We start from the raw sequence: 17843 nt of genomic DNA on the forward strand, positions 1-17843 counted from the left end.
GACATCAGTGATGGGGCACTATTCCTCCCACTGACATCAGTGATGGGGCACTATTCCTCCCACTGACACCAATGATGGGGCACTATTCCTCCCACTGATACCAACAATGGGGCACTATTCATCCCACTGACATCAGTGATGGGGCACTACTCCTTCCACTGACACCAATGACATGGCACTACTCCTCCCACTGCAAAATTACAGTTATGAAGTAGCAATGAAAATAATTTTATGGTTGGGGGTCACCACAACATGAGGAACTGTATTAAGGGGTCGCGGCATTAGAAAGGTTGAGAACCACTGTTCTATACGAACACAGCGCTGTATCGCAAAAAATGACCTGGTCAGGAAGGGGGGTAAATCCTCTGGAGGGCAAGTGGTTAAAGAGAACAGTGCACCAAAAAAATATCATCACATAGGGGACTTTTTGCTCATTATGTGAAAAAAAAAAGTTGTTAAAAAAAATTAACCCCCCCCCCAAAAAAAAATCCTTTTTTTTTTTAGAGATCACATGTATGTTGGTTTTTATTTTTTTTCTTGAAAATGTTATGTGCCACAAACCCAATGCAGGGTATGTTGTATTGGGCAATGTGAAGTAGCAGCACTCCCTTTTGTACTGCTAAAAAATAAAGGAGAGAAAAAACATGATGTCCCATCTACCACTACAACCAGGGGCGGACTGACATCTCATGGGGCCCCCGGGCAATAGGTGATCTTGGGGCCCCTGTGTCCTTGCCCAAACTCAAAAAAGCCTATGAAAAAGGTACCAGGGGCATCTCATGGGGCCCCCTACTGACCCCGGGCCCTCGGGCAGTGCCCGAGTTTCCAAATGGTCAGTCCGCCCCTGACTACAACATTCCAAACCCAGGAACACAAATTGAAAGCAAGACTCCAGCCTAGACCCAGCCCAACCAGTGACCAGACAGTGAAAGGAGAAGCAGCACAGTGATTAGTTGATCTTTCTGTCACTCTGTTTTCATCTCTCTTCAGCACATGAACTAATTGGCTGCTTGTGCTGCTTCTTCCTCAAATCCTCCATCTCTACTCTCCGGGGACCACAAAAGGCTAATACCAGGTCAAATGTTGGTACTTACACTGCTTGCATGTGAGAATGTGTTTAATAATGTAACAATGAGTACTGAGGCATGTTACCTTGTTTTATATATGCTTAGAAATGAACTTTGCAGATTACCACCCTTTTGATGTGGTGGCTGCATTCCTTCTTTTTCAGGATTTTCTTTCTTTATTTTACAAGGTGATCCTTCCAGAAAACATTGTCCTAGGCACTCACTGCTCACTCAATGTACTGTAATCATGTAATCATTAAGCATCCTAGGCTGCTCACACCGGATTTGGACTACAGAACACCTCCCCCACCTCCATAACATAAAGGGGTGGTGTTCTCTAGTGCACAAATAGTAAACTTGATAGCACTGCTGAGATTTCAGGGCAGGACAGGAATAGTGCACAGGAACAGTGCACAGGAACTTGCAAATGCACAGGATTTCAGGTAGGAAGAATTTTTTGCACTTTAATGCATATATCTTCTAGCCAAGCTTGTGTGGGTCAACCCAAAATTATTTTTGTTCCGGTATAAATAAATTTCCTTTTTTACATGTGTTGGCCAATGCATGACAACATAATATTCTATGGAGCATGTTCATGCCTGTGCATCTTGGCAAAAAGTACAGTTTTTTGTTTTTGCTGGAACAATGCATGCTTTTGGTCCCCTAGACTTCAATGGGAGCACATGAAAAATGTACCAAAATGCTTGAAAATGCTCATATACACAATTGTAAACCTTAAAGAAAAAAAAATGGACTACTTGTGTGTGCTACTTTAAACACAGTACCTCATACTCTTCTACCAGCCCCTCAAATTTGTACAGCAAAGCAAAGAAAGAAAAAAAAAAAAGTACGCAGGCTGCATTTTTGGCGAGGCAATGCATGGCAGAGATGTGGACATAGTACATTGGCTTCCATTGTGACTGTTGTACTCTGGGCAACTTCTTAGATGTGACCTTCCCCTGAATGCCATTCACGTAGAATTATTAGTGGGAGGATTTAGGGCTAGCACATGGACTGTAATGATGCTGGCACAGTCACCCTGTTTTAAGCAACCCCAAAACTTTGTGACACAACCAAATATAAGGGGTGTATAGGGAAGCATCACCACACTTGTCACCAGCAGCTATACCCGGTCTAGATCTCCTGCAAGCATCTCTCCTCTGCTACAACCTGCTTTGGTAATTAGGGGTTGGCAATGGAAAGGCAAGGAACCCAGGGCTGGAATGTGGTTCACCTTGGTACAGTGAGGAATCAGCAGCATTTTCAGTGCAAATTCTGCACCGCATCAGAATCGCACCCCATTCATGCAAACCGCTGTGGGTGTGTATGTTAAGTTAACAACACCCCGAAAGCGGTCCGCAAAACACGGTGTGATGTGCAGAATCGGATCACATAGGTGTGAATACCCATCCGATTCTAATGCGGACCAAAAAAAGGCTCCTGCACCTCTTTGGTGCGGGTGCGGTGCGAATAGATGCCATACAAACTGTATTGCTCCAATCGCACCACACACAAATCGCATGTGATTTGCACAGGAATACGGTGCGGTTCCTGTGCGAATTACATGCGATGTACCGCACCGCATATATGTGATCCCAGGCTTATGCTTGTAAACTGGCTAACTACTATACATTCCACCAGGATTGGTATTATCTATATATCATTAGATATAGCTTAATAAAATGACACACACGGAAGTCACACATAAGTGCAAGTTTTATTTGAAGACCACACATTCCAATCTGAGCATACACATCTTACTGACATTTTTATTTCCAAGAACAAAGCATTCATCCACAGCTTAAAACAAACATAAAACCACAAAACATGTTTTTATACTTACATAATATACAAATGTTACGGTAAAAAAATACAAAATACTTTTCATTATTTTACATCAATAGACAATACAAATACTTTACATGTTTTGTTTGAAGCATTACACCCTGCTTATAAAATAGATCCATAATTCAGTTCTGACGAAAATAAATATTTCTGAAAGTGCAGTCAGTTTTTTACTTACAGTTATATACATCATTACCCATGACTGGAGGACTCACTTGGACACTGGATATTAAATACCTGCTGAACCTAAAGTGACACTAGTACCTGTCTGTCGTTGTTAACACCTCCACCCGCTCCAGTTTTATACATATAATTTAATTCATATAAAAAGACTTGGGCCATCCACAGATGGATTGAAAGTTGGCCAGTTCCTGCTGAACCAACCAAATTTCAATCACTTGGACACTGGATATTAAATATCTGCTGAACCTAAAGTGACAACTAGTAACTATCTGTCGTTAACACCTCCACCCGCTCCAGTTTTATACATATAATTTAATTAATATAAAAAGACTTGGGCCAGCCACAGATGGATTGAAAGTTGGCCAGTTCCTGCTGAACCAACCAAATTTCGATCCATCTATGGGCAGGCTAGTTGTACTGGAGTTGACTATCGATCGACTTCAGCACAACCAGCCTGTCATTTCCGTGTGACCACTGCCAGTGGCTATAGCTGTCAGCAGTGATCATTGTATTCTGATGGCGGGGCAGCCTCCCACTGTCAGAATACAATAGTGATGGATTTCCCCATCAACACTGACTGTGTTGATGGGAGAATCAAGCAATTTTCTTTCCTCCAACCAGTGGCTGGAGGAAAGGAAATTACATAATCTATGGTTAGCCTTATGCTGGCCATATGTGGCTCAATTTTCTGTTATTCAACCCACGTGCTGAACATAAGAAACCCAACAGATTCCCTCATCTGTGTGGACGGAGGAATCACCACTGCCAGACACTGTATTTGGCAGCTAGTACACCAATGGCTGCCTCAATACAGTGGCGCTGCCAAACACTGACTGCATCTGATAGTATACAGTCACTGTTGGGCTGATAGTTTTCCACCCGGCTCAGATGATTTTAAAATCAACTTTTGTCAAGCCTAGGAGTTGATTGCAGGACCCTCATGGCTCCTATTCCATCCTATTCAGTCAGAATTGGCCAAAATTTGACCTGTAGTCCTATTCACTTGGGAAAACAAAGCAATATGCAAAGTGCTGTACTGAAACCAATGAATCTGCCAAATACTTTCAGACCAGTATAGGTAACCTACATATATCTATCCTAACAGCGTCTCTATCTGCCACGTAGTCTGCAGGAGGGTCCAGGATGGGGCTGTAATGTCTTGCAGTACTGCCCAAATCACAAGACTGCCTCCAGAAACAGTTCCAGTGTGTTTCCAACTATGGATTTAATGGTCGGTCGGTCCAGATTTAATTTATAATACATTATATCCTGTGATATAAGGCATGAGCAGCCAGGACAGTTGCATTTATTTGGGAACAAAAGTAACCAGTATGCCTGCCAGACCAGTTCCCTAACAGCTGGAAGTCACAGATGATTCACACCATCTCTACTCTATACAAGTAACATTTTTTACAAACTTTTTCCTTTTTTATAGACAAATACATACTGTATGTGGCCTTTGATTCCACTGATAAAGAAAAAAGAAAAGGGCTTTATGAAAAGAGCTGTATCTATTTTCACCTGAACTAGCTGTGATGGAAAGGAATGGAAACGAGAGACAAAAGAAATATGATCACATCCAAGTTTAAAGGCCAAGTTCACCTTTTAGGAAAAAACAATAAATGCATATATTTTTGCAGAAATAACATGTACATTTATTATTTTTAACTTGAGTGGCCCGAAAAACATTACAGCCATAATCAGGGGATCGGGGTGCAATGTCAGGCTTCTGCAGACAAGCCCTGCAGCTTTCAACCCATACCTCTGATTTGGGTTGTCTGAAAGCTGCAGGGCTTTTGAATGAACTATGAAAGCAGTCAACAGCTCCCTCAGGTCATTAAGAACTACAACCCATCAGCCTCAGAGGCTTATGGTAATGAAACATGTAACATGTTATAGAATGTGAACTTATCCTTTAAATTAAATGAAGTTAAAATAGATCTTCACCCTCCCTATCCACTTTCCGGTATTCCACTCCTAACCCCTTACTCTCTAAGGCTCTCAGCACACTAGCATTTTTTTTTAAACAAAAAAAATGCTGGAACAAATACTGATAATTACTTTTTTTTTAGTAGCGTCTAGGAGTGTTAGTATTTTATTAGCGTTTTTACAGTACATGTAGAAAAAAAAAACCGCTAGAAAAAGCTGTTAGTAGCATTTAGGAGTGTTTAGAAGCGTTTAGCCCCCTCTCAATCCAGAGATGTGTACTGGAGTCTCAGCTATCCCGGGACTCCCTCTCCTCATTGGCTGAGACAGAAGTGGGAGCCAATGGCTCCTACTGCTGTAAATCACAGCCAGTGAGCCAACGAGAAGAGAGGGGGCATGGCCAAGCCACAGCTCCATGTGTGAATGGACACACAGAGCAGCGGGTGCCCCCATAGCAAGTTGCTTGCTGTGGGGGCACCTGACGGAAGGGAGGGTCCAGGAGCACCGGTCGAAGGACCCGAGAAGAGGAGGATGCGGCTACTCTGTACAAAACCACTGCACACAGAAGGTAAGTATAATCATGTTTGTTATTTTAAAAAAAACCCTTTAGAATCACTTGAACTTTTTTAAATTACTTCCCCACACTTCTTAGTTTCTCACCTACATGAGAAAGATGTATTCAACTGCCCGCAGCCTCCTGAGATACTTACATCATGCATCCAAGGAGACCCCAGGGAATGCCATGGCATCGAGGAGTCTAGGTATTGCAGCGCATCATCACTAGGCAGGAACCTGGAAGCCACAGATGGCTCCCAATGACAGAGAAGATAGTGGCATGGGACCGGGGGAGCAGGGATGGATCCCTACAGAATCTGATGGATTCACTGATCATGAATGTTTTCTGTGGAGAACTCAGCAAAAAAATAAGGAAAAGTGGAAGGGGGACATAGGAAGGGGAAGCAAAGTTCCTTTTTTTTTAAGTCTTAAAGGGAACCTGTACTTTGCCCAGTCAGGGCATATTAAGTTGTTTGTTCTTTGGTGCTGGTACTTACCTTCCGATAGCTCCCTCGTAGTCACACCCACCTGAACCTCATCATAATTTTGTTACTTTTCAGTAAGGTGAGACATGTGATCCGGTCTCCTTACTTCAACAGTACAGCCTTGGTAATTTCCAAGGCAGAGGAACAGTCTTTAGCACTGTGTAAGCAATGTTCCAGAGCTAACCTGGAAATGACATGTGATTATTTAGGGGGACTCTGGCAGGCGAATGGGTAAGTGGAAGCAAGCAGCAGTGTCTGCTACCCAATGAATCAGTTACTTTGTCGCAGATGACAAAAGGCAAATGACAGGTTCCCTTTAAGATGAACATATACAAACTGATTCTGCACCAATTCAGTGGCCCATGTCGCAGAAATGGGAATGTGTCTGACTGCTTCCTAAGGGCAAACATGAGTATTTCTGACTATAGGAAGTATCTGTAATTGTTCACTATGACTTTCCAGCCCATTCTTCACTGCATGTAAACAAATCCTACTCCTTGGCTAATTTGCAGGCTGTAGTACTACAGGTTCATGAACGGGTTGATGTCACTGCCCGCCAGTCTCTGGGACACATCTGCCTCTTTCTAGTTAGCCATGAATGGAAACCATCAGTCTTTGGCTTACAGGGTAACAACTAGTAGGCATAGCTCCAGTGCCCAGAAATATACCTGTAGCATGTGTCCAGCATCCTTGCAAAGAAGCTTTGCTCGAAAGCAATGCTTCTTTTTGTCTAGGTAAATAAGAACATTTTTGAATATGACTATTTCATATTTACCATTCCAGCTACGAAGTGGGACGAGAGGGTTCGCTCAATTATAAACAAGGTAACTCTAAGCTTTCAGACCCGTGACTTATTTATAGTAAAGTGGCTACTGCTAGCTGCTTTCATTGGACCCAGCATTTTTAATTCAGCTGCAGCCTGTATTTTACATTGTATTTATAATATGGAGGCCATGGTGTAAAGCCTACAGAATCTCACATTTCTGCTTATTGCTGCAAGCAGAGCTCCATGATTGGTGGTTAGGCTAATCATATGACTTAAACAGGTCACATGACTAGGCCCTCTTTCAGCTTTTTTTTTGTTTTACTGATTAATTTGAATATGGATCCACTTTCTTCATAGTCCTGAAGCAATTGGGACACAATGCACATTTATAAAAGCACATTGCTGTGCCTTATATATGTGTGTTCTTTTATTTCAGTAGCACTTTGGCCATGGTAAGGTTATGGCTATGTATAATTTTGAATGAGAAAAGTCCATACTTTGCACACTGAATTTCATGGATATGCTCAATGTGTAAATATTTGAAACACAGTATCTAAACCAGCTTTTATCAACCAGGGTGCCTTCAGGTTTCTTTAGGGGTGCCTTGGCAAAATGCCTAAAAATTGCCCAAAAACTGTATACAAGCTAGTCAGTAGATGAAACCTGCCTTTTAGTTAAAAACCAGTACAACCTTACACCCGCCAGCATCCTAACAACCAATGACACCATTGATCGGTTGATAAGGATGATGTTGGGCACCTGGACAACAGCCTTCTTTGCCCCTCTCTGTCAGCACTGGGGTCACATTAGCTGAGCGAAGGTGAGAAACAGAGAGAAAAGAAAGCTGTCTGTACGAGTGTGCGAAGGTGTATTTGCTTTGGGAGAGTAAACCACCTCTATCGTTGGGTGTCCTAAGTGTGCGGATATTTCCGTGTTAGGTAAAACTATTAGTTTAGCTTTTACATTTTCAAATGGGGTGCCTCAAGATTGTGCAAAATGTTAAAGCGTGCCTTGACTGGAAAAAAGTTGAAAAACACTGATCAGTTAAAAATATCAGTTATTCTGCTTTTATTGATGGCTTGCAGTACAAGATTCTATTGTCAGAACTATACTTGGAAAAAAATTACCAGCAGGAATTTCTTTTTTTTTTAATTGCAGAAGAGACATACTATATATCTTCTGCAAATAAAGCTTCTTACCTGCCTACTATCAAACATTTAGCTAGTACAATAAGCTATGCATATAGTGCTCAGTGTATAGTCTCGGCATGCCTTGGTGCTAAGATGCATTTAATTCTTGTGTACGTGCACAATCGGAGGTGGCTAGCCAAGATGGCTGATGATGCTGAACACAGAATAATATACTGGTGCTGGGCGAAGGAGCTCGCAGTATCCAGTCACCAGTCACTAAAGCAGAAATACTGGTTACTTCAATTCTGACTTAATGACACAACTTACTTATCATAAAGGCAGCATCATGTTAAGTAAGTTGATCTTAAGGAGTACATTTTAGCCTTTTAAAGGATATCTCCACCAAAGGGGGGTTACATAGAGGGATTTTTGGTGACTGTTTTGTGAAAGTTATAGTACACACTTAATTTGACTCAGGTTCCTTTAACTGTGTGAGTGTATGTCAGGTTTTCCCATTCACCAGCACAGGCAGAGGGAGCAGCTATAAAAAGTGCATGGCATGGCTCCTTAAAATTTGCAGATCACAGTGATGGAGTTGATATTTTCATATTTCTTTCACTTATCCTGCTGAAACCTAAAACAATAGCTGGTATCTTCTTTAAGCTATACAATTCTTGAATTATCCATATGTACATGGCATTCAGAATAAGCTACCTTTCATATTGCACTTTAATAAAAACAACTTATTGTTAAAATGTTACTCTATCAAAATAATTATTTTACACTAATTTCCATGTAAAGCCAATGTACAGTCTGAAAAAGCGGCAATACTGTCTTGGTTCTAATCCTGAAGGACTTCATAATTCAGATTCTTTGTCATTTTCATTTAGGTAATATTCATCATCAGTTGTCGTATCAGTATCAGATTCTGAATTGGGAGGGACCTTGTCCTCATATATGTTGAGAGTCCCTTTCAGACCATCATTAAGTTTACAGCCTGTTTGTTGAGATTCCTGAGAAGTATAATGTTCCTCATTTCTCAAGGAGTTTGGGTTTTTTAAAAAACTTGGCCTCCATAACCTCCCTTCAGTAAGTGATCTCTTTACATTGTTTAAAAGTGCTTCCTGTTGCTCCTTTCCAAAAATGCCATAGTCAACAGACTTAGCAGTATATACAGGGGTTTGTTCATTGCCCGTACTGCTATCTGGCAAATTATCATTCTCATCAATCATCTCAGTTGAATATCTCCTGTTACGTGTGCCATTTCCACAGCTGACATCTGAAGGACTTTTGTCTTTCATATTCCCACCATAACTTTTTGAAGAAAAGTTTCCATCACTTTTTCTTCTGATCTCATCCTCTTCTTTTTGGTAATCATGATTGAAGCTTTTCAAACTTTTGGAGCGATACATATTGGAAGGTTGAGAGATTCTGCTCTCAGCTGAGCTTCCCTGTCCATAATAATGTCTGTCTGCATGTGAAGAATAGTTGTCCTTTGGTGAATAGAATACAGCTGGTGAATCAACATCAGACTGCCCAATACTTTCACCAAATGATTCACTTGACCTAGAGTTGCTGTTTTCTTTTTGTCCAGTGTTGTCAAAGGAAAAAGTAAACCTCTTGGCATTTATAGGTTTCATTTTCTTCTGGACAAACGCAGAGTTGTAAGAAGGTCTAGTAGTATAGGGCTGGCTCTGAGACTGTGGACTGAGTTTGGTTTCCATGCCTGGTGAGGTGTCTCTAGCATGGTGTGATTCATGTCTATTTAAACTTTTTAATTTATATAATGAAGGAATATCTTCTCTGTAAATTACTCCATCTCCAAAGGAATCCTTATTGCACAAACCATCTTCTTTTTTCTCAAAATTATGCATATCATTCAATTGCCTTTCCTGATCAATTGAATTGCAATCCCCAGCAAGATTAAGATTATCACAACCATACGTTGGTGATGGCACAACATCCTGGAATTCTGGAGTTATAGGAAATGTGTTTTCTCTTCTGGAATATAGGTTACATCTGTTACGCGCCATAGCAACATCATTCTCAATAATACTTCTCTCCAAATCCTGCAGATTAGATTTCCTATTTGGTAAGGTGTAATAAGTATTTTGGGTATACCGGGGTGAAGTCCTTGTAGGACTATATTCATTTCTATTTTTTGTATTTCTTTGTGTCTGCAAGTCTTTACCTTTGTAATCACAACCACTCTGAGAGATGTGCAAAGAACTACACTGGTCCACCAAATGTAACTGGTCTTTTGAACTGAAGTCTGTTTGAGTTGTTTCTGCACCAGGAAAGGGTGTGTTGTTCTTATTTATTAGATTAGTTTGCAAAGGAATGAGATTAAAATTTAAAAGATGCTGTTGGCTTAAAGGCATTTCTCCTGAATCCGGTTCATTGGTCAATACATTTTCAGGAGCACAATGGGACGGTGATGTTTTTCCCTTATTTTGGTAACTGAAGTCATTGTTTTTTTTAGCTTCAGGGCACCTCTTTATTATCTTCTCCAATAGAGCGCTAGGAGCTTTGCTAGTTTCAAGAGTCTGATCAATGTTTTTCAAGTTGTTCTGGGATACATCTGACAGTCGTTTAGCATATTTACGTGGTAAGGTGTAGTAGATTGAAACAATCTTATGATATTCAACCGTATCAACATCAGGCTTTGAGGAATCTGTGTAGCACGTTTCATAAATCTGAGTTCTTTCTGTTACTCCTTGAGAAGTGTATGTTTTAGATGTCTGTTGAATTTCAGAAATGGAGTTGATTTCAACAGACCTGATATCATCAGACAGACCTTCACAACTATAAATGTTTGGTTTCAGTCCACCTCCAGAAGATGGAGGGTTAGTGTCCTCTTTGGTGTTAACACACTTTTCGTATGGCTCTGGTGCCAGAAGCAACTGCTTTTTCAGTACGTTTGAGGACTTTTTATCTGTGTCATCCTTGGTGCAGGATTTTCTTTGTAAATGCTCCTCTACAATCTGCCTGTTGGGAATGACTGTTATGCTTTGAATTCTGGGTTGCGCATTGATTTCAGTTATCTTGTTAGTTCTTTGTGGATGCAAAGGTTTAAAGTTTTGAGACATTTCCTTTATGTTTTCTGCATCTTGTATTCCTCTATCAGTGTTTTGTTGATTTGTAATAAACACACTGCTTGATCCATCAGATTTACTAAGTTCATCAGGAGTTTGTTCTGTTTTGGGAAATGGTCTATTATTATTTGTATCAGCTCCACGATGGACATAATTTGGCCGATTATTAATATACATTGCTTTATACCTTTGATATATGTCTGAATACGGAGGATCTGTCTCTGGCATATGTAAGGTTTTTGTACTATCAATCTCTGTTACGGTGTCTGTCAAGAATGATACCCTTTCCAGCTGTGGGATATCTTTTTCTTTTGATGTTCTGTCAATCGCTGTTTTTAACTTTTCTTGAGAGCGTGTTTTAAACTTTTCTTTAGAACATGTTTTTAACTTTTCTTGAGAGTCCAAACTTCTTAAGTTTGAAACTTCTAACTGGCTTGTCAATTTCTGGGAACTGACGTTGTTTCCCGAACACATTAGAAGTGTTTTATCAGACAGTTTTGTGTTCGACACAGTGGTTAAGGGGGCATCTGTTGGCTTTTCCTCATTTTTGATAATTGAGGAACTGTCATCTGTGTAAAAACATACGTCATTTTGCTTATCAATTAAATCTGGAAGTGAGGATGCATTTCTTTTCTGATGCTTCAGCATATCAGACCTATACCCTTCTAAGTTACTGTCATTTGAACCCCGTCTTGAGCTCAGCATTAAAAGTTTTTCGGCAATATCAGTGGAGATGGTTTTTGAAGTTGTATCACAACCAGCAATGGGTTTTGAAGATGTAAACACATTCGCAAAAGGAGAATGATCTTTCTTTATACTATTAGGTTTAACTGAGTATTTAGAACTTTGAAATGAAAATGTTGCTTTGTCCTGGTTAGTGAACAATGGTCCAGTATAAGATGAATGTTTTTGTAGCGTTAAAACAGAAGTGTCTTTTTGACCACTGTTGCCAACTATTCTCAAGTCTTGAGGAGTGGATGAAAATTTCTCTGTAGATGTGAGTGAAGCTTTTGGAACATCAACTTCCATGGGCTCCAATTTTGATAGGCCACTAAAAGATGTCTTGACTGGTTCTTTTGTTTTGTTTTCAATTTCTGGTGTCATTGTGAAGTCTACTGGAAAGTTCTGACCCACATCTAAAGTCTCTCTACAAGGTCCAATGTCCACTGTTGACACATCTGATTTAGGAAAGATGTTCTTGATTTGTGAATTCAAAGCATGTGGATCAGATTGATTGCTTGTACAAATAAAATCTGCCACCTGATCCTGTAAGTTACAAACATCATTATCAAGTACTGGATGTTCATTTAAATATTCCATAGGTTCTGTATCCTTGTCTGTTTTAGTTCCAGTACAAGAAAGTGGTTGGCTTGTGACTTTGTTTAACTTAAAAAAATTTTCCTTGTTCTCTTGCTCCCAGTGCCTGTTAGGTTGTGTCACAAATTTGGTTGTGGATCCAAGGCTACCAGAGTCTGTTGTATAATGTCCAGTGGAGCATTTATCTGAACTGCTTTGAGATGATCTACATGTCGAGTCATTTTGATAGTTGACTTTATGGAAATCATTAGAGCCTGATGAAGAAACTCTGTTGGAATTATAAAGATCAAATATTCGATTTTGCTGAGAAGTGTTACCGCAGTTTGTAAGATCCAGAGCAGACTGTGTTCGGCACGGTCTTCCACAGACCTCAGGTTGGCTAGAAGCTGGTGATATATTCCATCTGATTGAGGTGATGGGTATCCTTCTTGGTTTCTGTTGTCTAATCCTCTCTTGTTTTAAGCTCTGTGATGGAAGATCCAAGCTACTTGAAGAAAATTTCCCAGAGATGGGTAAAAAACCTGGTGGTTTACCGCGGGTGTCAGAACACAGAGAAGGGCTGTTAGCATAAATATTCTTGCTGTCAGCCGCGGATTGTGATGCTGATTGATTCCTGATTGAGTACATTTCATAAAATCTCCTTGGCTGGTATGTGGCGTGAGTGGTATGTGTTTCTCCCAGCAAGACTTTTCTTCTTCCATTATGAGAGGATAAAGTGCTGTATTCTTTCCTTGCATCTCTTGTACGGTGGTGTGAGCTTTCTGTGCTGTATATATTTCCATATTTAGAAGTTGATGCTATGCTACTCCTCACCGGGTGACTGTAACTTTGTTCTTGGTCAAGTTTTTGGTCCAGATCTCCTAAAACTAAATATAAAAAATTGTTAATGTGCATCCTACTGTTATATATTTAACACCATTTAGAGAGCATCTATAGTCTTCAGGCATTTTTTAGAGATATTTGTAACTAAGATTAGCTTAAGGTAAACATTTCAGAATGCTGTCTGTTGGAATGTGTGCCCATCCAGCCAAAAGTGTATTTGTGAAGTCAGGTATTGATGTTTAATAACAAGACCTGGTGCTCAATCTGCAGACAATTTTGGCGATATATATATATATATATATATATATATATATACACACACACAGGTGAAACTCAGTTTGGCAACAGCTGGAGGGCCGCCAGTTTGACACCCATACTCTAGAGCAGCGTTTTTCAACCACTGTGCCGCGGCACACTAGTGTGCCGTGAGATATTGTCTGGTGTGCCGTGGGAAAAATTGCAATTTCATCCGTAACATGTGGCCTCGGCTCACAAATAGACCAATCATTAGAACAGCAATGGGCAAACTACGGCCCGGCGGACCTTTTAATCCGGCCCGCGGAGCGTGATACTGTCAGGATGATCTGTCCCCCTCGACGTATCTGCGCATGTGCCGGAGATCGCCGATTGGCTGCTAATGCCTGAAACTGGCACATGCGCAGATACGTCGAGGGGGACAGATCCTCATAGGAGACAGATTTTCATGCTACACCGGAACGGCGAGAGGAACGCGCGGAGCAAAGGTAAGTGAATTGACACAGGGGGGGCTTGGGGACTTAATATGGGGGATGAATTAATATGGGGGATGAATTACTATGGGGGATGAATTACTATGGGGGATGAATTACTATATGGGGGATGAATTACTATGGGGGATGAATTACTATATGGGGGATGAATTACTATATGGGGGATGAATTACTATGGGGGATTAATTACTATAGGGGGGATGAATTACTATGGGGGATGAATTACTATATGGGGGATGAATTACTATATGGGGGATGAATTACTATAGGGGGGATGAATTACTATATGGGGGGTGAATTACTATGGGGGATGAATTACTATGGGGAATGAATTACTATATGGGGGATGAATTACTATGGGGGATTAATTACTATGGGGGATGAATTACTATGGGGGATGAATTACTATATGGGGGATGAATTACTATGGGGGATGAATTACTATGGGGGATGAATTACTATAGGGGGGATGAATTACTATGGGGGATGAATTACTATATGGGGGATGAATTACTATGGGGGATGAATTACTATAGGGGGGATGAATTACTATGGGGGATGAATTACTATATGGGGGATGAATTACTATGGGGGATGAATTACTATATGGGGGATTAATTACTATGGGGGATGAATTACTATATGGGGGATTAATTACTATGGGGGATGAATTACTACGGGGGATGAATTACTATATGGGATGAATTACTATAGGGGGGATGAATTATTCGATTCCTGCCAGAATATCAGCTTTGTGTTCAGCCAAACAGGCCCAGGTTTCGCACTGAGTAAGTAAACAGAAATATGAACAATTATAAAATACTTTATTATTTCATAATAAAGTAATTATAAAATAATTTCTTTGTGTTTGATTCCTATTCAAGAGAATTACTTTATATATAGTCAATATAGGCACAGAGGTAAATTTTTTTAACATTTTCTAATGGTGGTGTGCCTCGTGATTTTTTTCATGAAAAAAGTGTGCCTTTGCACAAAAAAGGTTAAAAAACACTGCTCTAGAGCAGTGGTGGGCAACCTTTTTTTTCAACTGAGCCAAATCTCGCCAAAACCATGATTGAAATTTATTTTGAGAGCCACATTTTTAAAACTGAAAATACATCTCCCATATAGTAATTCATCCCCCATAGTAATTCATCCCCCATATAGTAAATCACCCCCCATAGTGTAATTCATCCCCCATAGTAATTCATCCCCCATATAGTAATTCATCCCCCATCGTAATTCATCCCCCATAGTAATTCATCCCCCATATAGTAATTCATCCTCCATATAGTAATTCATCCCCCATAGTAATTCATCCCCCATATAGTAATTCATCCCCCATATAGTAATTCATCCCCCATAGTAATTCATCCCCCATATAGTAATTCATCCCCCATAGCAATTCATCCCCCGTATAGTATTTCATCCCTCGTATAGTATTTCATCCCCCGTATAGTATTTCATCCCTCATATAGTATTTCATCCCTCATATAGTATTTCATCCCCCATATAGTAATTCATCCCTCATATAGTATTTCATCCCTCATATAGTATTTCATCCCCCATATAGTATTTCATCCCCCCATATAGTATTTCATCCCCCCATATAGTATTTCATCCCCCATATAGTATTTCATCCCCCCATATAGTATTTCATCCCCCCATATAGTATTTCATCCCTCATATAGTATTTCATCCCCCATATAGTATTTCATCCCCCCATATAGTATTTCATCCCCCCATATAGTATTTCATCCCCCATATAGTATTTCATCCCCCCATATAGTATTTCATCCCCCCATATAGTATTTCATCCCTCATATAGTAATTCATCCCTCATATAGTATTTCATCCCTCATATAGTATTTCATCCCTCATATAGTATTTCATCCCTCATATAGTAATTCATCCCTCATATAGTATTTCATCCCTCATATAGTAATTCATCCCTCATATAGTATTTCATCCCTCATATAGTAATTCATCCCTCATATAGTATTTCATCCCTCATATAGTATTTCATCCCTCATATAGTAATTCATCCCTCATATAGTATTTCATCCCTCATATAGTATTTCATCCCCCCATATAGTATTTCATCCCTCATATAGTAATTCATCCCTCATATAGTATTTCATCCCTCATATAGTATTTCATCCCCCCATATAGTAATTCATCCCTCATATAGTAATTCATCCCCCATATAGTAATTCATCCCTCATATAGTAATTCATCCCTCATATAGTATTTCATCCCCCCATATAGTATTTCATCCCCCCATATAGTATTTCATCCCCCCATATAGTATTTCATCCCCCATATAGTAATTCATCCCTCATAAAGTAATTCATCCCTCATAAAGTAATTCATCCCTCATATAGTATTTCATCCCCCCATATAGTATTTCATCCCTCATATAGTAATTCATCCCTCATATAGTATTTCATCCCTCATATAGTATTTCATCCCCCCATATAGTAATTCATCCCTCATAAAGTAATTCATCCCTCATATAGTATTTCATCCCCCACAGTACTATCCCCCCCCCCCTTCTAGTAAGCCAAGTCCCCCGTGTCAATTCACTTACCTTTTGCGTTCCTCTCGCTGTCTTCCCGCGCCGTTCGGGTCTTCAGGCCGGACTGTGAGAGGAGCCTAGCTCCCCTCCCCTCACGTTCGGCACGCTGCCCCGCCTACACACATCCTGACAGCCACATCCGCGGGCCGGATTAAAAGGTCCGCGCGGACTTTTGGGGCTGCCAACCGAGAGGAGGCAGGGGAGCGGCCGACCGAGAGGAGGGAGGGGAGCAGGCGCCCGGCACACAGAAGAGCCGCATTAGAGTGGGTAAAGAGCCGCATGTGGCTCGCGAGCCGCGGCTTGCCGACCACTGCTCTAGAGTATATTAATGGCCACTACTCCTTCACACTTAGTATTTCAGGGAGCACTGTGATTATGTGGTGAGCATTTGGTTTTCTATTTCACTGTAAACATCAATATTTGCTGCCAGGATGTACAAATGTAATTACCTTTTGATATGATCTTTCTTGAGATTTGTTTATATACAGGTGAAACTCGAAAAATTAGAATATCGTGCAAAAGTTAATTTATTTCAGTAATGCAACTTAAAAGGTGAAACTAATATATGAGATAAACTCATTACATGCGAAGCAAGATAGTTCAAGCTGTGTTTTTTCATAATTGTGATGATTATGGCGTACAGCTCATGAAAATCCCAAATTCACAATCTCAGAAAATTAGAATATTACATGTGAAAAGGTGCAATATTCTCGGCTCAAAGTTTCCCACTCTAATCAGCTAATTAAACCATAACACCTGCAAAGGGTTCCTGAGCCTTTAAATGTTCTCTCAGTCTGGTTCAGTAGGAATCACAATCATGGGAAAGACTGCTGACCTGACAGTTGTGCAGAAAACCATCATTGACACCCTCCATAAGGAGGGAAAACCTCAAAAGGTAATAGCAAAAGAAGTTGGATGTTCCCAAAGTGCTGTATCAAAGCACATTAATAGAAAGTTATGTGGAAGGAAAAAGTGTGGAAGAAAAAGGTGCACAAGCAGTAGGGATGACCGCAGCCTGGAGAGGATTGTCAGGAAAAGGCCATTCAAAAGTGTTGGGGACTTTCACAAGGAGTGGACTGAGGCTGGAGTCAGTGCATCAAGAGCCACCACACACAGATGGATCCTGGACATGGGCTTCAAATGTCGTATTCCTCTTGTCAAGCCTCTCCTGAACAACAAACAACGTCAGAAGTGTCTTACCTGGGCTAAAGAAAAACAGATCTGGTCTGTTGCTCAGTGGTCCAAAGTCCTCTTTTCTGATGAGAGCAACTTTTGCATCTCATTTGGAAACCAAGGACCCAGAGTATGGAGGAAGAATGGAGAGG

At 40.4% G+C, this 17843-nt stretch overlaps 1 protein-coding gene across 1 annotated transcript in view; it reads right to left on the reverse strand.

Annotated features, from left to right (window-relative positions):
• Window positions 1-2765: 2765 nt before the first annotated feature.
• EXPH5 (exophilin 5) overlaps window positions 2766-17843 on the reverse strand; it is a 144265-nt gene continuing 129187 nt past the window's right edge. The window contains exon 7 of the mRNA XM_089666001.1: window positions 2766-13235. Within this exon, the coding sequence (XP_089522127.1) occupies window positions 8815-13235 (4421 nt within the window). The 3' untranslated portion in view covers window positions 2766-8814. The remainder of the gene's footprint in view (window positions 13236-17843) is intronic.

The sequence above is a fragment of the Staurois parvus genome, unplaced genomic scaffold (assembly GCF_062004578.1).
Source record: "Staurois parvus isolate SC_StPar_1 unplaced genomic scaffold, SC_StPar_1.0 ptg000050l, whole genome shotgun sequence".
NCBI lineage: Eukaryota > Metazoa > Chordata > Amphibia > Anura > Ranidae > Staurois > Staurois parvus.